This window comes from Bombina bombina, chromosome 8 (assembly GCF_027579735.1).
Source record: "Bombina bombina isolate aBomBom1 chromosome 8, aBomBom1.pri, whole genome shotgun sequence".
In the NCBI taxonomy this organism is placed as follows: Eukaryota; Metazoa; Chordata; class Amphibia; order Anura; family Bombinatoridae; genus Bombina; species Bombina bombina.
In genome coordinates, this window is record NC_069506.1 from 229,330,926 (window position 1) to 229,353,746 (window position 22,821).

Consider the following 22,821-nt stretch of genomic DNA (forward strand, 5'->3'; position numbering starts at 1 on the left):
GATGTTATTTGACGATAAAGTCCAGGGTGGGACTTTCCCCCCAAATATGCTAGAAAAGCATGTTATCATGCTGCCAAAGCTGGAAAAACCTGTGGACTCCCCATCATTTGCCTTCCTTAATACACGTCAATCAAGTATGATTTACTCCATTTAGGGAGGCAATGGACAACACAACCAAAATTTTAAACATTATAGAATATACAGTACCAAAGAACATAATATACCATCAGCACTCCTTTCCATGGATGCTGAAAAAGCATTTGACCACTTAAGTTTGACATTCCTTGCAACCACTCTCACAAAGTTTGGATTTGACAGTCATAAGATATTCACTTTATATTACAAACCCACCGCTAGAGTCAGGCTAAATGACACACTTTCACACCCCTTCCAGATTACCAATGGTACTAGGCAAGGGTGCCCTCTGTCCCCAGTTTTATTTGTTTTTGCAATGGAAGTATTAGCATCCCACATCAGAAAAGCTTTTTTCCTTACACTGACAGATATACAGAATACTTTACCTGCCCTAATGCAACTTCTCCAGCACTATGGAGACTGTTCAAATTTCAGCATAAATGCAAATAAATCAGAATTTATAGGAATCGCATTAGCAAAATCAGATTAAGCAGCACTTTCCTCCTTTCATTTCCGACACCAACCTGTAGCTATAAAATAATTGTGCATATACCTCTTGCCAGATCTGAATCAACTAACAACCCTTAATTACAACCCCTTAAAGTTTCATATCCTATCCACCTTACAAGAATGGAATCACAAACCTATCTCTCATATAGGGAGAATTAATGCCATCAAGATGATTGTTCTACCCAAAATCATATATATCCTACAAGCATTACCGATACCCCTCCCCAATAACACTATCTTTCAACTTCAAAAAATATGTAACTCCTTTATATGGCAAAAAAAACGGCCACGGTTGCATCTTACATTTTATACCGCCCCAAGGAAAGGGGTGGATTGGGAGTTCCAAATCTTTCCCACTATAGAACAGCAACCTTTCTAACAAGGATTATGGACTGGTGCAAACAAGCTCCTCACAAAGAATGGGTATTAATCAAACATGAAATAGCTAACTGTAAATACAGTGAGGGAAAACTTTATTTGATCCCCTGCTGATTTTGTATGTTTGCCCACTGACAAATAAATAATCAGTCTATAATTTTATTTGAACAGTGAGAGACAGAATAACAACAAAAAATCCAGAATAACACATTTCAAAAAAGTTATAAATTGATTTGCATTTTAATGAGTGAAGTAAGTATTTGACCCCTTTGCAAAACATGACTTAGTACTTGGTGGCAAAACCCTTGTTGGCAATCACAGAGGTCAGACGTTTCTTGTAGTTGGCCACCAGGTTTGCACATATTTCAGGAGGGGTTTGTCCCACTCCTCTTTGCAGATCCTCTCCAAGTCATTAGGGTTTTGAGGCTGACGTTTGGCAACTCGAACCTTCAGCTCCCTCCACAGATTTTCTATGGGATTAAGGTCTGGAGACTGACTAGGCCACTCCAGGATCTTAATGTGCTTTTTCTTGAGCCACTCCTTTGTTGTTCTCACCCAAGATTTGATGATACATGGCCCCGTCCATTGTCCCTTTGATGCCGGTGAAGTTGTCCTGTCCCCTTAGCAGAAAAACACCCCCAAAGTTTAATGTTTCCACCTCCATGTTTGACATTGGGGATGGTGTTCTTGGGGTCATAGACAGCATTTGTCTTCCTCCAAACATTGCAAGTTGAGTTAATGCCAAATAGCTTGATTTTGATCTCATCAGACCACAACACTTTCACCCAGTTCTCCTCTGAATCATTCAGATGTTAATTGGCAAACTTCAGACGGGCCTGTACATGTGCTTTCTTGAGCAAGAGGACCTTGCGGGCGCTGCAGGATTTCAGTCCTTCACGGCGCAGTGTGCTACTAATTGTTTTTTTGGTGACCATGGTCCCAGCTGCCTTGAGATCATTGACAAGATCCTCCTGTGTAGTTCTGGGCTGATTCCTCACTGTTCTTATGATAATTGAAACTCCACAAGATGAGATCTTGCATGGAGCCCCAGACCGAAAGAGATTGACAGTTATTTTGTGTTTCTTCCATTTGTGAATAATCACACCAACTGTTGTCACCTTCTCACCAAGCTGCTTGGCGATGGTCTTGTATCCCATTCCAGCCTTGTGTAAGTCTACAATCTTGTCCCTGACATCTTGGACAGCTCTTTGGTCTTTGCCATGGTGGAGAGTTTGGAATCTGATTGATTGATTGCTTCTGTGGACAGGTATCTTTTATACAGGTTACAAACTGAGATTAGGAGCACTCCCTTTAAGAGAGTGCTGCTAATCTCAGCTCGTTGCCTGTATAAAAGACACCTGGGAGCCAGAAATCTTGCTGATTGATAGAGGATCAAATACTTATTTCACTTATTAAAATGCAAATCAATTTATACGTTTTTTTAATGTGTTTTTATGGATTGTTTTGTTGTTATTCTATCTCTCACTGTTCAAATAAACCTACCATTACCTACCAAATTATAGATTGATCATTTCTTTGTCAGTGGAAAAACGTACATAATCAGCAGGGGGATCAAATATTTTTTCACTCACTGTAACTAGGAGGACTGTGTTGACTAACACCCTCTTTTGAAAGACTACACCTCACATTGCCCTCACCTTGCAGCTGAAACTCTCAAGATATGGGATAAAACCTTAAAAACACACAAAACACTGTCAACATTCCCCATTAACACCTTGTTAGGTAGTCATCAGTTGATTTTCCACCCAACTCTTTTAGACACAGATACTCTTATGTTACACCAAGTGAAACCATGCTATTTGTTTCTACAACAGGGCAAATTAAAATCTAGGGCTGAAGTTGCAGAACTCCTAAGCCCTGGGTACCTTTCCTGGTTCAGATATTTCCAATTGTCCCATTATATCTCCTCTCATACTAATAAACTCAACATATGCCGCTCACTTACCACTTTTGAGATGACATGCTTACTACCACATCCCCGCACGGGTATCCTATCCATGGCATATCAATTATTAACATTACCACACCCAGACTCTGTTCCATAGGTACCGAAATGGGAGGCAGAATTGGCCACCACCATTCCTGCAAAAGAATTGAATGCATTTTTTCCAGCAAATGAGTAGGTCCTCCTTTTCCATCTCCATAATGGATATGAACCTCAAACTGCTATGTAGATGGTACTATACTTCTGACAAACTAGGTACAATGATTAAAGGTTACTCAACTGTCTGCTGGAGAGGGTGTGGGAGCAGAGGTACCATGCTCTATATATGGTGGAACTGCCCTATCACATACCAATACTGGGCAGATATAAAAAAAGAGGCTGAACAAGTTCTTAATATCACCCTTCCCATAAACCCTCAGATCTTCCTATTTAACAAAGTTCCACCAATAAAATGTCAACTGCGTTCAACTTTATTATTGATAATGATCAATACTGCCAAATGCTTAATCCCTTCTCACTAGAAGAAGACCCACTTACTCAACTAAAATTTCTGGAGAGATAGAGTATCTTCCTCACTCCAACTAGAAAAATATCACTTTAATAGAAATAAAAGAATAGATGACTATTTGTCAAAATGCCAATTGCAGCATTAATTTAAAGGGACATGAAACCCAATTTTTTCTTTCATGATTTAGGTAGAACATACAATTTTAAACAACTTTCCAATTTACTTCTATTATTAAATGTGTGTCATTCTCTTGGTTTCATTTGTTGAAGGAGCATCAATGCACTAATGGTTTCTAACTGAACACATGGATGAGCCTATTACAATCTGTATATATATAGGCAGACACCAATAAGCAGCTAGAACCTTGGTTATTTGCTGTTCCTGAGCTTACCTAGATAAACCATTCAGCAAAGAATAACAAGAGAAGGAAGTAAATTAAATAATAGAAGTAAATTGGAAAGTTTTTTTAAAATTGCATCCTCTGTCTAAATCATGAATGTCTAATTATGACTTTACTGTCCCTTTAATGTGATAACTTTTTCCACTATTCATTATGGAGATACACACTTTAAGGAGACTAATGATTAAAAGATCCACGTTTAATCACTAATAGGTAAATACCCTGGAGTTCTTTCATACTTTTTTTTTGATAATGCCTGCTTTTGTGAAATTATATCATTTCATAGTACTGATGTTGACTTATTATGTGTCAGTATTTGTAATTGTTTTTTTGTTTCCTTTTTTGTTTTTCTGCACACTTTTGTTATGCAAAATGTTATACTCGTGAACTGAAGATTTAAAATAACACATTTTGAACAAAAGAATATATTATTGTAAAACAAGTGGAGGGAGGAACCATCAAGAAGAATGTTATAAAGGTTCTACTTGACAAAAGGTCACACTTAGCTTGCTAGAACTGTAGCACCTCTCTCCTCCAGTGTTTAATATCATTTTTGTTGAAGCTAAAATGTGATACCAATTTGGTGTCATATCCCTTTATCTAGTACAAGTAAAGCAAACTCAGGGGCTAAATATTTTCCAAAACAGCTTTGCAATATATCTGTCAAAGCTGCTTACATTTTTGTAACTCTGACGTCAGCACACAAGTACAGACGCTTGAAATTCTCTGAGACAGGCAAATATAAATGCTCCCTTGCTAATTTTAGAGTTAAAGGGACACTCAACCCAATTTTTTTCTTTCTGGATTCAGATAGAGCATGACATTTTAACCAACTTTCTAATTTACTCCTATTATCACATTTTCTTCATTCTCTTGGTATCTTTATTTGAAATGCAAGAATGTAAGTTTAGATGCCGGCCCATTTTTGGTAAACAACCTGGGTTGTCCTTTCTGATTGGTGGATAAATTAATCCACCAATGAAAAAGTGCTGTCTAGAGTTCTGAATAAGAAAAAAAAGCTTAGATGCCTTCTTTTTCAAATAAAGATATCAAGAGAATGAAGAAAAATTGATAATAGGAGTAAATTAGAAAGTTGCTTAAAATTGCATGCTTTATCTGAATTACAAAAGAAAAAATGTGGGTTCAGTGTCCCTTTAAAGGAGCCGAAAGAAGTGCAAATTCAAATTCTTCAATAGGTTTTCACTTTAATTTGATTAAACTGTGCTATTTCCAAAAATGTAATGCCTCCTACAAACCTTTAGTTGTAAAACAAGCTTTAGCAACCAGCAGAAGACTCTGTATTTCTGGTCAAAACAGCAAAAAATAAATAATCAAATACTATATCAAATACTAAACAGAACAGATTATTGTTTATACTATTAGCTGTAGTGCTTTCACATGAAATAGAATTTGTTACTTAGATGTTTACACAATAGTCTACAGAAAGGGATCTGATTCAATAAATTAATTAAACAATTATCAGTTTGTGTTTTCAACACCTTTAGACTTTTTCATATTTAGGTTTAGATAGATAGACAAGCAGACATATTGATATAAAGATATTAGGGCTGATTGGTTTCTACCAATGCTGTACACGTTTATCTTGCTTATCACACAAACAACAAAAGAAAAAAATATCAACTCATGAGAACTTATTTATTGATCACTAGTGATAAAGTCAGTGCATACAATCATTTTAAAAAAGTAAATAAAGTACAGTGTTGTAATTTAAAGTATTATCTATGTATGTATGTAACTGACTGTCTATCATCTATCAATTGAAGGTTAATTTAATGTTTTTTTGTTTTTTTTTAATTGCCATTGAAACAGGAAGTGTATTTTATGTACGTCTTATAAGGGCAGACTGCTCACTGGCTGACAGAACTATTGGTAGAGAGGAACATACTTTCACAAGAATACAAATATAGCATATTTTTATCCAAGGCAGGAACATTTATCTTTCCCAAATGACAACACTGCAATACCATATATTTTTTTTATTTAGGAGAAATGGTGTAAAAATACTTTGTGTTATGTTTAAATAAAGAGTAACAACGATCATCTTTATAGGTTATTACAATATTAGTTGAATTGAGACAAATCTATAATATGTTATTTAGTGTTGTTTTAAAACTAATATGAACATAGATCATGTGCCTTGCTGCGATATACAAAGGGAAATGTAGGTGCTGACAAACTGGGGAGGGATAGCAGAGGAGGGTGGTGCAGTTACATTAGCCAGAGGCACAAAGGTGCAGCCTGTGGCACAGAAAGGGACAGGTGAACAGGCTACAGAGGAGCAATATGAGCAAGTTTGTGGCACTGCTGTTCTTTTATACCTTGCTACATACAGGTGAGTTTTCTATTTTAATTAACCCTTCAGTCACTATACACACACTATACACACACATAAATATCTATCTTTATTTGTGAACGTATTGCTTGCTGTAAAAACTATTACACAAACATTCCACTTTTTAAATCCTTGTCTGTTAGAGGTAGATTTTTAAATGTGTTTACTACTGAGGTATATTCTGTGGATGCCGGGTGTATTGTGCCATAATGAAATCCTTATAACTTTTATCTGTCTGGAATGTTACGTGTAAACAACACACAGGCAACAGCTGTTTTTGTAAAAGTCTAGGGTAGCTTAGCCTTCAGTTATTTCTATACCGAAGTGTTACTTGATTCATGGAATAGACTTCCAGTAGAGGTGGTAATGTTTTCTAGGTAATACAAGAATGTCTATGATATGCATAAACCTCTTCTGAGAATTAATTATGCGTACATAGTGAGCACTAATCATTTATTGCTCCTAATATCTTTTGAAATTTAGAAAGGAGGCTATTGAATTAGAAAAGTAATTTGATTAAGGGGTGAGGGGGGATAATGTTAATATTCATCTCTTGATAAAAAGTTACTTTATTGTAATTACACAGTGCATCTGTATATGCAACTTGCTCTCTGAGGACAATGACAGGGATGAGATAAGGGAGAGATGTATGGTTATTGAGAAGAATCCGTCTCTGGCCTAAATGTTGGGTTCTCTGTGTCTAGAAAAAAACAGTTTGGATTTTATTTATGGACTTCACACATATGTAAATGATTGTGTTTGTGATCCATTAGTCCTTACTTGTTGGGAACATAAAATATTCTTGTCCAGACCTGGCACAGATATGACCCACATGAGACCCTCCCTTCTGACTGGGCAAAGAACACATTTGGGCTCCATTTATTCAGACATAACATCGGGGGCCTTTTTTAAAAAAATACAGAAAATGTATCTAGATCTTTATTTTTTATTTTTAGGTATATCTCTGAAATGTTACCAGTGTACTGGAGTCCCCTACAACTGCCAAGAGACTGTGGCACAGTGTTATATAAACCAGACAACATGTATGTCACAGTCACACTCTCTTGTAGGTAAGATCTGATGTTCCTCTCCCTGTGCATCACTCTCTCCTATCTCCATTCTTCAACTGATTCCACTGAAATCCAACATCTCTGTTTCTCCCTACCTAGGCTTCTGTCTGGTATCTGTATTAGCAAACAATGTATCTGTTTTACTATACAATGTCTGTTCTCCTACACCCCCCCCCTGCATTAATTAGCTACTTCTTACATCTTACTCCCATAACATTTTCCCCCATCTACTCTGATTAAAGCCCGACTGCTGCTTTTCTCTGTACCTTCCACTTTAACTGTTTCCATCATACCATCAATCACTGGTTCCCTCTAACCTGGCCCCTAACTGGTTCCTTCTAAACCTATCCTCGCTATTTCTATTACACCTTCCATCAGTGGTCACCTTTAAACCTGACCTCTATCTTCTTTCATTACACCTTTCATTACTGATTACATCTAGAACTGGCCTCTAACTGCTCTCAATATATCTTCATTCTGTGATACACCTGGTGTCTAGCTGCTTCCGTTGTACCTCCCATCACTAGTTCCTGATTCCATTACACCTCCCATCACTTGTCCCCTCTGCACCTAGACTATTACTGCTACTTTACATCTTCAATCTCTGTCCTCCCCCCTATAGTTACCCAATAACTACTTCCGTTACACCTCCCATCACTTGTCCCCTCTGCACCTAGACTATTACTGCTACTTTACATCTTCAATCTCTGCCCCCCCTATAGTTACCCAATAACTACTTCCGTTACACCTTCCATCACTGGTCACCTACGTGGCTTCCATCTGCTTTCATTACACCTTCCATTACTGATTCCTTCAAGAACTGGCCTCTAACTGCTCCCAATTTACCTCCATTCTATGGTTTCCACTACACCCGGCCTCTAACTGCTCCCGATTTACCTCCATCCTATGGTTCCCTCTACACCTGGCCTCTAACTGCTCCCGATTTACCTCCATTCTATGGTTCCCTCTACACTTGGCCTCTATATGATTCTATTGCACCTCTCATCACTTGTATATTAATTGTCATTAAGCAAAAGGTCCCAACAATGCAGTTTTAAGATACTTTCCCTTTTACTTCTATTATCAAATTATGCAGAGTCTGCCACTACTGACCATTTGCAAGAGCTCACAGTATTGTTTTATATGATTCTGTGATTGGCTGATGCTTGTCAAATGATACAGGGACGGTACAAATTGAAGTCAATTTAGAAATTTTACAGAAAAAACTACTTGTCATTTAAAATTCAGAAGAAGTGCTAATGCATTGTCTTTTTATTATGAATTTGTTGGTTATGATTTATTGGTTCTTTAAGAAGCACCCTCCTTAAGACAACTGCCCAGTCTGCAACCTTAGAGGTTGTGGATATCAAACATCCCAAACTCATTTGTCATTGATGAACTGCAGCTCTGCTCTTGTCCTATTGGTAAAAGTAAATGTATACTGCATATTTGTTTCTATTTCAAAATCACTGGTAGTAATAGATGTATAAAAAGTGAAAAAGCAAGACATTTAGAAAACTACATTTCTAGTACAGTACTCAATCATAGCAATCACTTAGGCTATAGGGTGTGCTATCAATATGACAGGATAATATTTTTGCACTCCACTTGTAATCTAGGCTAAAGTCTTTCAGAGAATTGAACTAAGATATATCTATATGATTTAATAAAAAATAAAAATAAAAACAGCCCCCTCTCTACAGTAATAAACCCAACTACCTTTACAAGATAAATGACTAATTACCACTCTCCATACAGCTATCTGGTCTTTACTTATCTCTTAACATCCAGAGAACCAACTTTCCTCTTCAGCTATAAGTATTTTTGGATTATTTAGTAGAACGTTCTTCCTTTTACTTTACATGCTGGCTTTTTTTTCCCTTCTAGTCAATGGCACTCTTCAGGAATGGACAACCAAGGGTTGCTCACAGGGGCTTGTGTGTAATGAGACATCATATGCTGACATGGGCGCCAATAAAAAGTATGTTAGTACCTACTGCTGCTCTTCAGACCTCTGCAATACAGGCACATACTATGGTGAGAGACAATACTATTACCTAACGTTGGAGTTGATCACAGTCCTTCAGAAAAGCTTATAAAATTATTTATCTATAAAGATCCCAATAGATATTAATGGTGAATCATTAGATACTCTTTTTACTAAAGGTATGTAGTCAACAAGATAATTAATGGTATCTGCTAGTCAACGTTGACTTTATCATGTCTTCATGTTTCAGTTAGCACACCACCCAGCATTTAGCCTATCAGTGAGCTTCAAATCTATGAATCAATAAACATTAAGGTTATCAGCCAATGAGCATTGCGGTTATCAGATTCTAGTTTGATAGACAATAAAAAAAATATAGGTTGTAAAACATTCACTTTCTAGCCTGGTAGTCTATCAGCACTATGTAAATATCACTAATATTCTGTAAATGAATCAAAAGGACCAGTTTATCAAAGTCATGATCAGCTTCAAAAGCTGTACATTTGCAATTGAGTCCCTTTTTTATGTCTTTGCTTTACCAAAAACATGGAGAGAGGCAGAAAATGTGGATTAAAAGAAGAATAACCCACCATGCTTTACTGTAACATTTAATAGGACCCAGAGATTGTAGGTTCTAGAATCTCCCCTGGTCATGATGTTTAAAGCCGAAGTGTGCACAAATATAAATCCACTGTCGTTATAGACAAATCTGTGTAACATTGATATGAAGTTAAAAAAAGATTAAACAGTGAATAAGTGCTAGGGATAATTATCTATTCGGAACAAAGATTTGCATGGCAGTAATATGTAGATGTATATTTAAATAAAATTAGTTGTTTAAATATATGTTAAGTTTTAATTTCTATTAAGTACTTTAGTTTCTATAAAGCGATGGGTGCCACCATGTTGAAACCTAGGTTTCCCTTCTGCTCTTCTGCTGGGAACAATCAGGAACAGATAACATTTGCAAACAATGGCTAAGTGAAATATACCAATGTTAAATATCTTTATTTATCATGGATTAAAGTATTGTAACAAATGTTATAATCCTCACAGCCTCCACACAGCTACTGCACAATTTATCTGTCTCTATTTGTTCTCAGCATTGGAGATTAGATAAAGAAAATATTAGTTTTAACATACCCATTACTTTATATAAACTCAGAAATGGAAATCTCATAATGTTTGTTTAAATTTAAGGAAAATGTGACAAAATATATAACTGTAATATTTTTAGCGCACAAAATATATCATTTTATTTTACAATCTCAAAGTGTGTAATTTCCCATTAGAATGTTCTATAAAAACGAGTGTAATTTGTTTGTCTTGTTGTGTATTAGTAGCCAATAAGCCATTTGAATGTGCTCAACTAAGAATGAATTTAAAACACTTAGCTACAATACATTCAGTTGTAGGAAGCAATAAGAAGCTTGGCAGGATTCTGAGGGCTGTATAATGACACAAGAGTAAACTTGCTTATATTTTTCCAGCTCGTGTACCTGTGGCCTCTCTCCACTGTTTCAACTGTAGTGGAAGCAATGAATCATGTGCACTTCAAAACCTGACAGTGATCCAGTGTGCCGGAATGCAGGACCGCTGTATGACAATCACTACAGCTTCTGTCAAGGGTGAGACACCTAGAACCGAGGAAATCATAGCTGCATCTGAGTTTCACACAATTACTATCAACTTTAAACAGTACTGACATCTATTATTTGTTAAACAAATACAGCAACAATCCATCTTTCTCCCCACCATCTAAAGTTCCAATTATAATCAATTTCCTGTGAGAATGCATACAGCATAACCTTTAATATGACAATAACAGAAAATAGAAAAGGGGGGGGGGGGGGAAAGGTTACTCAGCCTGTACTATATGGTTAAAGGGACAGTGTACATCAGAATTTATTTTATTTAAAAAGATAGATAATCCCTTTATTACCCATTCCCTAGTTTTGCATAACCAACAAAGTTATATAAACACACTTTTTACCTCTGTGATTACCTTGTATCTAAGCATCTACAAACTGCCCCCTTATTTCAGTTCTTTTGACAGACATCCATTTTAGCCAATCAGAGCTGGCTCCCTGGAACTCCACGTGCGTGAGCACAGTGTTATCTATATGACACACAGGAACTACCACCCTCTAGTGGTGAAAAACTGTCAAAATGCCCTGAGAGAAGAGGCAACCTTCAAGGGCTTAGAAATTAACATATGAACCGCCTAGGTTTAGCTTTCAACTAAGAATACCACGAAAACAAAGCAAAATTGGTGATAAAAGTAATTTGTAAAATTGTTTAAAATTACATTCTCTATCTGAATCATAAAAGTTTATTTTGGACTAGACTGTCCCTTTAATGTTGAAACATGGATTCCCTATAGTTACAAGCTCCTTTATGGACAACAAACTGATTAGGAGATCTATCTGATAAGATTAAACATCTTCGCTTCAGCTCAGTGATATTGGTTTCTTTTTTTAGCCATTAGAAAAACTGCCATTCAAATGATTAAAAATGCTGCCATTATAAAACAGGAAAACCTAGATAACACACAAAAAGTTATAAGAAACAAGTGTGTGGTCTGCCTTTGAAGGGAGATTTTTCAAGTATTTTCAAAGACCTTAATGAAAGCAAACAATATACACCCAAAGAAAAAACATGGCAGCTACTTTAATGGAGAAACAAATTAAAAAGATATGAAACCAGCTGTCAAATCTCCATGTAGCCCCCAATCTGGTGCTTCTATGCTGTGCTTGCTGCCAGCCCCCTTGTTTCTTCAGAACTGGATGAGCAGGTGGTATTGCCAATCAAAAGCCTTACCATCTACTCCTCAGTAACAGTGCTCTCCCAGTATTCTGCATTTAAAGCTTTGAGTCTTACTTATTCAGTAGGCAAACAATTTCCATCCACATTTAGGGCTGGCAAGGAGGAATCCGACACCCACATTTAATTTTGTACAAGCAAGTGCTAGTGCAGACCCCTGATCTTTCACAGTTTAATTGCATGAGAACAGGGCTTGTCAATCATCCAGTTTAATATGTCTATGATGATATAACTTCACCACCATCAGAGGTCTTCTGGGCTCCAGAGTTCCATACACAGCTGACAAATGGAGCTATATGTGTTTGAATTTTCACTTACAATTTAACCTTTAGGGAAGAGGGAGGAATATCAGGCAATACTAACAAAAACCATGGAACTGTTAGAGAATACAGAATAATGCTTTAGCATAAGAATGTTGAAGCAATAATATCAGCATATAGTGATGTCTTCTATAAATAAAATGTTTAAATTCCCAGGAGGTCTACGTACAGACACAACTCTTAAAGGCTGTGGGACAGGAAACCTATGTGATAGAGTTCTGGAGTATAATGCTGGAAATGCAAGATTGTATACAGCGACATCATGCTGTGGGAAGACCAAATGCAACAATGGCACAACCAGAGGTAACTTACTGTCTACTATCCCACATGTAACCCAACACTCTACTGTCCCCATGTAAGCCAGCACTGTACTGTCCCCATGTAACCCAGCACTGTACTGTCCCCATGTAACCCGGCACTGTACTGCCCACATGTAACCCAGCACTGTACTGTCCCCATGTAACTCAGCATTGTACTGCTCATATGTAACCCAGTACTGTGCTGTCCCCATGTAACCCTGCACTGTATTGCTCATATGTAACCCTGCACTGTACTGCTCACATGTAACCCAGCACTGTACTGCTCATATGTAACCCTGCACTATACTTCCCACATGTAACCCGGCACTGTATTGCCCACATGTAACCCGGCACTGTACTGTCCACATGTAACCCGGCACTGTACTGTCCCCATGTAACCCGGCATTGTACTGCCCACATGTAACCCAGCACTGTACTGCCCACATGTAACCTGGCACTGTACTGCCCACATGTAACCCGGCACTGTACTGCCCACATGTAACCCAGCACTTTACTGTCCCCATACTTCCCACATGTAACCCGGCACTGTATTGCCCACATGTAACCCGGCACTGTACTGTCCACATGTAACCCGGCACTGTACTGTCCCCATGTAACCCGGCATTGTACTGTCCACATGTAACCCAGCACTGTACTGCCCACATGTAACCTGGCACTGTATTGCTCATATGTAACCCTGCACTGTACTGCTCACATGTAACCCAGCACTGTACTGCTCATATTTAACCCTGCACTATACTTCCCACATGTAACCCGGCACTGTATTGCCCACATGTAACCCGGCACTGTACTGTCCACATGTAACCCGGCACTGTACTGTCCCCATGTAACCCGGCATTGTACTGCCCACATGTAACCCAGCACTGTACTGCCCACATGTAACCTGGCACTGTACTGCCCACATGTAACCCGGCACTGTACTGCCCACATGTAACCCAGCACTTTACTGTCCCCATGTAACCCAGCACTGTACTGCCCACATGTAACCCAGCACTGTACTGCCCACATGTAACCTGGCACTGTACTGCCCACATGTAACCCGGCATTGTACTGCCCACATGTAACCCAGCACTGTACTGCCCACATGTAACCTGGCACTGTACTGCCCACATGTAACCCGGCTTTGTACTGCCCACATGTAACCCAGCACTTTACTGTCCCCATGTAACCCAGCACTGTACTGTCCCCATGTAACCCGGCATTGTACTGCCCACATGTAACCCAGCACTGTACTGCCCACATGTAACCCGGCACTGTACTGCCCACATGTAACCCGGCACTGTACTGCCCACATGAAACCCGGCAATGTACTGCTCATATGTAACCCAGCACTGTACTGCTCATATGTAACCCTGCACTATACTTCCCACATGTAACCCAGCACTGTACTGCCCACATGTAACCCGGCACTGTACTGCTCACATGTAACCCAGCACTGTACTGTCCCCATGTAACTCGTCATTGTACTGCTCATATGTAACCCAGCACTGTACTGTCCCCATGTAACCCAGCACTGTACTGCCCACATGAAACCCGGCAATGTACTGCTCATATGTAACCCAGCACTGTACTGCTCATATGTAACCCTGCACTATACTTCCCACATGTAACCCAGCACTGTACTGCCCACATGTAACCCGGCACTGTACTGCTCACATGTAACCCAGCACTGTACTGTCCCCATGTAACTCGTCATTGTACTGCTCATATGTAACCCAGCACTGTACTGTCCCCATGTAACCCAGCACTGTACTGCCCACATGTAACCCGGCACTGTACTGCCCACATGTAACCCAGCACTGTACTGTCCCCATGTAACTCAGCATTGTACTGCTCATATGTAACCCAGTACTGTGCTGTCCCCATGTAACCCGGCACTGTATTGCTCATATGTAACCCTGCACTGTACTGCCCACATGTAACCCAGCACTGTACTGCTCATATGTAACCCTGCACTATACTTCCCACATGTAACCCGGCACTGTATTGCCCACATGTAACCAGACACTGTACTGTCCACATGTAACCCGGCACTGTACTGCTCACATGTAACCCGGCACTGTACTGCTCACATGTAACCCGGCACTGTACTGCTCACATGTAACCCGGCACTGTACTGCCCAAATGTAACCTGGCACTGTACTGCCCACATGTAACCCAGCACTGTACTGCCCACATGTAACCCAGCACTGTACTGTTCCCACGTAACCCGGCACTGTACTGCTCAAATGTAACCCTCTACTATACTTCCCACATGTAACCCAGCACTGTACTGCTCATATGTAACCCAGCACTGTACTGTTCCCATGTAACCCAGCACTGTACTGCTCATATGTAACCCAGCACTGTATTGTCCACATGTAACCCGGCACTGTACTGCTCACATGTAACCCGGCACTGTACTGCTCACATGTAACCCGGCACTGTACTGCCCACATGTAACCCAGCACTGTACCGCCCACATGTAACCCAGCACTGTACTGCCAACATATAACCTGGCACTGTACTACCCACATGTAACCCAGCACTGTACTGCCCACATGTAACCCAGCACTGTACTGTTCCCATGTAACCCGGCACTGTACTGCTCAAATGTAACCCTCTACTATACTTCCCACATGTAACCCAGCACTGTACTGCCCACATGTAACCTGGCACTGTACTGCCCACATGTAACCCGGCACTGTACTGCCCACATGTAACCCAGCACTGTACTGCCCACATGTAACCTACCACTGTACTGCCCACACGTAACCCGGCACTGTACTTCTCAAATGTAACCCTCTACTATACTTCCCACATGTAACCCAGCACTGTACTGCCCACATGTAACCTACCACTGTACTGTCCCCATTAAACCCGGCACTGTACTGCTCACATGTAACCCAGCACTGTACTGCTCACATGTAACCCGGCACTGTACTGCTCAGATGTAACCCAGCACTGCACTGCCCATGTGTAACCCAGCACTGTACTGCCCACATGTAACCCAGCACTGTACTGCCCACATGTATCCCAGCACTGTACTGCTCACATGTAACCTACCACTGTACTGTCCCCATTAAACCCGGCACTGTACTGCTCACATGTAACCCAGCACTGTACTGCTCACATGTAACACGGCACTGTACTGCTCAGATGTAACCCGGCACTGAACTGACCACATGTAACCCAGCACTGTACTGCCCACGTGTTACCCAGCACTGTACCGCCCACATGTAACCCAGCACTGTACTGCCCACATGCAACCCAGCACTGTACTGCCCACATGTAACCTAGCACTGTACTGCCCACGTGTAACTCAGTACTGTACTGCTGACGCGTAACCCAGCACTGTACTGCCCACATGTAACCCAGTACTGTACTGCCCATGTGTAACTCAGCACTGTCTGTACTGCCCACATGTAACCCAGCACTGTACTGCCCACATGTAACCCGGCACTGTAGTGTTCATATGTAACCCAGCACTGTACTGCTCATATGTAACCCTGCACTATACTTCCCACATGTAACCCGGCACTGTACTGCCCACATGTAACCCAGCACTGTACTGCTCATATGTAACCCTGCACTATACTTCCCACATGTAACCCGGCACTGTACTGCCCACATGTAACCCGGCACTGTACTTTACACATGTAACCCAGCACTGTATTGCCCGCATGTAACCCAGCACTGTACTGCCCACATGTAACCCAGCACTGTATTGCCCGCATGTAACCCAGCACTGTACTGCCCACATGTAATCCAGCACTGTATTGCCCGCATGTAACCCAGCACTGTACTGTCCACATGTAACCCAGCACTGTATTGCCCCCATGTAACTCAGCATTGTACTGCTCATATGTAACCCAGTACTGTGCTGTCCCCATGTAACCCTGCACTGTATTGCTCATATGTAACCCTGCACTGTACTGCTCACATGTAACCCAGCACTGTACTGCTCATATGTAACCCTGCACTATACTTCCCACATGTAACCCGGCACTGTATTGCCCACATGTAACCCGGCACTGTACTGTCCACATGTAACCCGGCACTGTACTGTCCCCATGTAACCCGGCATTGTACTGCCCACATGTAACCCAGCACTGTACTGCCCACATGTAACCTGGCACTGTACTGCCCACATGTAACCCGGCACTGTACTGCCCACATGTAACCCAGCACTTTACTGTCCCCATGTAACCCAGCACTGTACTGCCCACATGTAACCCAGCACTGTACTGCCCACATGTAACCCGGCATTGTACTGCCCACATGTAACCCAGCACTGTACTGCCCACATGTAACCTGGCACTGTACTGCCCACATGTAACCCGGCATTGTACTGCCCACATGTAACCCAGCACTTTACTGTCCCCATGTAACCCAGCACTGTACTGTCCCCATGTAACCCGGCATTGTACTGCCCACATGTAACCCAGCACTGTACTGCCCACATGTAACCCGGCACTGTACTGCCCACATGTAACCCGGCACTGTACTGCCCACATGAAACCCGGCAATGTACTGCTCATATGTAACCCAGCACTGTACTGCCCACATGTAACCCGGCACTGTACTGCTCACATGTAACCCAGCACTGTACTGTCCCCATGTAACTCGTCATTGTACTGCTCATATGTAACCCTGCACTGTACTGTCCCCATGTTACCCAGCACTGTACTGCCCACATGTAACCCGGCACTGAACTGTCCACATGTAACCCGGCACTGTATTGCCCACATGTAACCTGGCATTGTACTGCCCACATGTAACCCGGCACTGTACTGCTCACATGTAACCCGGCACTGTACTGCTCACATGTAACCCGGCACTGTACTGCTCACATGTAACCCGGAACTGTACTGCCCACATGTAACCCAGCACTGTACCGCCCACATGTAACCCAGCACTGTACTGCCAACATATAACCTGGCACTGTACTGCCCACATGTAACCCAGCACTGTACTGCCCACATGTAACCCAGCACTGTACTGCCCACATGTAACCCAGCACTGTACTGTTCCCACGTAACCCGGCACTGTACTGCTCAAATGTAACCCTCTACTATACTTCCCACATGTAACCCAGCACTGTACTGCTCATATGTAACCCAGCACTGTACTGTTCCCATGTAACCCAGCACTGTACTGCTCATATGTAACCCAGCACTGTACTGTCCACATGTAACCCGGCACTGTACTGCTCACATGTAACCCGGCACTGTACTGCTCACATGTAACCCGGCACTGTACTGCCCACATGTAACCCAGCACTGTACCGCCCACATGTAACCCAGCACTGTACTGCCAACATATAACCTGGCACTGTACTGCCCACATGTAACCCAGCACTGTACTGCCCACATGTAACCCAGCACTGTACTGTTCCCACGTAACCCGGCACTGTACTGCTCAAATGTAACCCTCTACTATACTTCCCACATGTAACCCAGCACTGTACTGCCCACATGTAACCTGGCACTGTACTGCCCACATGTAACCCGGCACTGTACTGCCCACATGTAACCCAGCACTGTACTGCCCACATGTAACCTACCACTGTACTGCCCACACGTAACCCGGCACTGTACTGTTCAAATGTAACCCTCTACTATACTTCCCACATGTAACCCAGCACTGTACTGCCCACATGTAACCTGGCACTGTACTGCCCACATGTAACCCAGCACTGTACTGCCCACATGTAACCTACCACTGTACTGTCCCCATTAAACCCAGCACTGTACTGTTCACATGTAACCCAGCACTGTACTGCTCACATGTAACCCGGCACTGTACTGCTCAGATGTAACCCAGCACTGCACTGCCCACGTGTAACCCAGCACTGTACTGCCCACATGTAACCCAGCACTGTACTGCCCACATGTATCCCAGCACTGTACTGCTCACATGTAACCTACCACTGTACTGTCCCCATTAAACCCGGCACTGTACTGCTCACATGTAACCCAGCACTGTACTGCTCACATGTAACCTACCACTGTACTGTCCCCATTAAACCCAGCACTGTACTGCTCACATGTATCCCAGCACTGTACTGCTCACATGTAACCTACCACTGTACTGTCCCCATTAAACCCGGCACTGTACTGCCCACATGTAACCTACCACTGTACTGTCCCCATTAAACCCGGCACTGTACTGCTCACATGTAACCCAGCACTGTACTGCTCACATGTAACACGGCACTGTACTGCTCAGATGTAACCCGGCACTGAACTGACCACATGTAACCCAGCACTGCACTGCCCACGTGTTACCCAGCACTGTACCGCCCACATGTAACCCAGCACTGTACTGCCCACATGCAACCCAGCACTGTACTGCCCACATGTAACCTAGCACTGTACTTCCCACGCGTAACTCAGTACTGTACTGCCGACGCGTAACCCAGCACTGTACTGCCCACATGTAACCCAGTACTGTACTGCCCATGTGTAACTCAGCACTGTCTGTACTGCCCACATGTAACCCAGCACTGTACTGCCCACATGTAACCCGGCACTGTAGTGCTCATATGTAACCCAGCACTGTACTGCTCATATGTAACCCTGCACTATACTTCCCACATGTAACCCGGCACTGTACTGCCCACATGTAACCCGGCACTGTACTTTACACATGTAACCCAGCACTGTATTGCCCGCATGTAACCCAGCACTGTACTGCCCACATGTAATCCAGCACTGTATTGCCCGCATGTAACCCAGCACTGTACTGCCCACATGTAATCCAGCACTGTATTGCCCGCATGTAACCCAGCACTGTACTGTCCACATGTAACCCAGCACTGTTTTGCCCGCATGTAACCCAGCACTGTACTGCCCACATGTAATCCAGCACTGTATTGCCCGCATTTAACCCAGCACTGTACTGCCCACATGTAACCAAGTTGTGTACTGCCCACATGTAATCCAGCACTGTATTGCCCGCATGTAACCCAGCACTGTACTGCTCACATGTAATCCAGCACTGTATTGTCCGCATTTAATCCAGCACTGTACTGCCCACATGTAATCCAGCACTGTACTGACCACATGTAACCAAGTTGTGTACTGCCCACATGTAATCCAGCACTGTATTGCCCGCATGTAACGCAGCACTGTGCTGCCAACATGTAATCCAGCACTGTATTGCCCGCATTTAACCCAGCACTGTACTGCCAACATGTAACCCAGCACTGTACTGCTCACATGTAACCCAGCACTGTACTGCTCACATGTAACCCAGCACTGTACTGCTCACATGTAACCCAGCACTGTAATGCTCCCATGTAACCCAGCATTGTACTGCTCACATGTAACCCAGCACTGTACTGCCCACATGCAATCCAGCACTGTATTGCCCGCATTTAACCCAGCACTGTACTGCCAACATGTAATCCAGCACTGTATTGCCCGCATTTAACCCAGCACTGTACTGCCAACATGTAACCCAGCACTGTACTGCTCACATGTAACCCAGCACTGTACTGCTCACATGTAACCCAGCACTGTACTGCTCACATGTAACCCGGCGCTGTACTGCCCACATGTAACCCAGCACTGTACTGTTCCCATGTAACCCAGCACTGTACTGCTCACATGTAACCCAGCACTGTACTGCTCACATGTAACCCGGCACTGTACTGCCCACATGTAACCCGGCACTGTACTGCCCACATGTAACCCAGCACTGTAATGCTCCCATGTAACCCAGCATTGTACTCTCCACATGTAACCCGGCACTGTACTGTTCCCATGTAACCCGGCACTGTACTGCCCACATGTAACCCAGCACTGTAATGCTCCCATGTAACCCAGCATTGTACTCTCCACATGTAACCCGGCACTGTACTGTTCCCATGTAACCCAGCACTGTACTGCTCACATGTAACCCGGCACTGTACTGCCCACATGTAACCCGGCACTGTACTGCCCACATGTAACCCAGCACTGTAATGCTCCCATGTAACCCAGCACTGTACTGCCCACATGTAACCCAGCACTGTACTGTTCCCATGTAACCCAGCATTGTACTCTCCACATGTAACCCAGCACTGTACTGCCCACATGTAACCCAGCACTGTACTGTTCCCATGTAACCCGGGACTGTACTGCTCACATGTAACCCCGCACTGTACTGCCCACATGTAACCCAGCACTGTACTGCCCACATGTAACCCAGCACTGTACTGTCCACATGTAACCCTGCACTGTACTGCCCACATGTAACCTGGCACTGTACTGCCTACATGTAACCCGGCACTGTACTGCCCACATGTAACTCAGCACTGTACTGTCCCCATTAAACCCGGCACTGTACTGCTCACATGTAACCCAGCACTGTACTGCTCAAATGTTACCCGGCACTGTACTGCCCACATGTAACCCAGCACTGTACTGCCCACATGCAACCCGGCACTGTACTGCCCACATTTAACCCAGTGTCTACTGCTCACATGTAACCCAGTGTGTACTGACTACATGTAACCCACGACTGTACTGCTCACATGTATCCCGGCACTGTACTGTCCCCATGTAACCAATTTGTGTATTGTCCACATATAACCCAGCACTGTACTGCCCACACATAACCCGGCACTGTACTGTCCACACATAACCCGGCACTGTACTGCCCACATGCAACCCAGGACTGTACTGCCCACACATAAAACGGCACTGTACTGTCCACACATAACCCGGCACTGTACTGCCCACATGCAACCCAGGACTGTACTGCCCACATGTAACCCAGTACTGTACTGCCCACACATAACCCGGCACTGTACTGCCCACATGTAACCCAGTACTGTACTGCCCACACATAACCCGGCACTGTACTGCCCACATGCAACCCAGGACTGTACTGCCCACATGTAACCCAGTACTTTACTGCCCACACATAACCCGGCACTGTACTGCCCACATGCAACCCAGGACTGTACTGCCCACATGTAACCCAGTACTGTACTGCCCATGTGTAACCCAGCACTGTCTGTACTGCCAACATGTAAACCAGCACTGTACTGCCCACATGTAACCCAGCACCATACTGCTCACATGTAACCCAGCACTGTATTGCCCACATGTAACCCAGTTCTGTACTACCCACGTGTAACCCAGCACTGTATTGCCCATGTGTATCCCAGCACTGTACTGCCCACATGTAAGCCAGCACTGTACTGCCCACATGTAACCCATCACTGTACTGCCCACATGTAACCCGGCACTGTACTGCACACATGTAACCCAGCACTGTACTGCCCACATGTAAGCCAGCACTGTACTGCCCACATGTAACCCATCACTGTACTGCCCACATGTAACCCGGCACTGTACTGCCCACATGTAACCCAGCATTGTACTGCTCACATGTAACCCAGCAGTGTACTGTCCACATGTAACCCAGCACTGTACTACCCACATGTAACCCAGCATTGTACTACCCACATGTAACCCAGCACAGTACTGCCCACATGCAACCCAGCACTGTACTGTCCACATATAACCCAGCACTGTACTGCCCACATGTAACCCGGCACTGTACTGCCCACATGTAACCCAGCACTGTACTACCCACATGTAACCCAGCACTGTACTACCCACATGCAGTGGCGGCTGGTGAATTTTTAGGATGGGGGTGCACAAGACCCTCCCCCTATTAGAAAGACACCCCCCTTTGAAAATCCACGCCCCTTTTTAAAAACCACGCCCCTTTAACAAGCCACACCCATTTTTAAAAGCCACACCCCTTAGTGAAAATCACGCCCCTCAAATGGCCCCACCCATTTGAACCAGCGGTGTTTTTGGTCATCGTCTTCTTGAAATATCCAGCCCCGGCCTGGGGGTAACTTCAACTGAAGTTTGTGACTGATTCCTCAACATTATTCTCAAGTATCTGCTGATATTGAGTGGAATCCATGAGACCCTCAACAATATTCCCAGTAGTACAGGTCTTTGGAGGTGGTCTGTGGGCTGTTTTTGACCGTTCTCACCATCCTTTGCCTTTGCCTCTGGCCCTCTCTGATATTTTACTTGCCCTGCCACTTCTGGCCTTAACA

At 43.2% G+C, this 22,821-nt stretch overlaps 1 protein-coding gene across 1 annotated transcript in view; it reads left to right on the forward strand.

Moving 5' to 3' along the window:
* Nucleotides 1-6,108: 6,108 nt before the first annotated feature.
* LOC128639060 (urokinase plasminogen activator surface receptor-like) overlaps nt 6,109-22,821 on the forward strand; it is a 53,582-nt gene continuing 36,869 nt past the window's right edge. Inside the window, exons 1-5 of the mRNA XM_053691203.1 lie at nt 6,109-6,250; nt 7,207-7,320; nt 9,208-9,357; nt 10,798-10,935; nt 12,607-12,753. Coding sequence (XP_053547178.1) covers nt 6,202-6,250; nt 7,207-7,320; nt 9,208-9,357; nt 10,798-10,935; nt 12,607-12,753 — 598 coding nt within the window. The 5' untranslated portion in view covers nt 6,109-6,201. The remainder of the gene's footprint in view (nt 6,251-7,206; nt 7,321-9,207; nt 9,358-10,797; nt 10,936-12,606; nt 12,754-22,821) is intronic.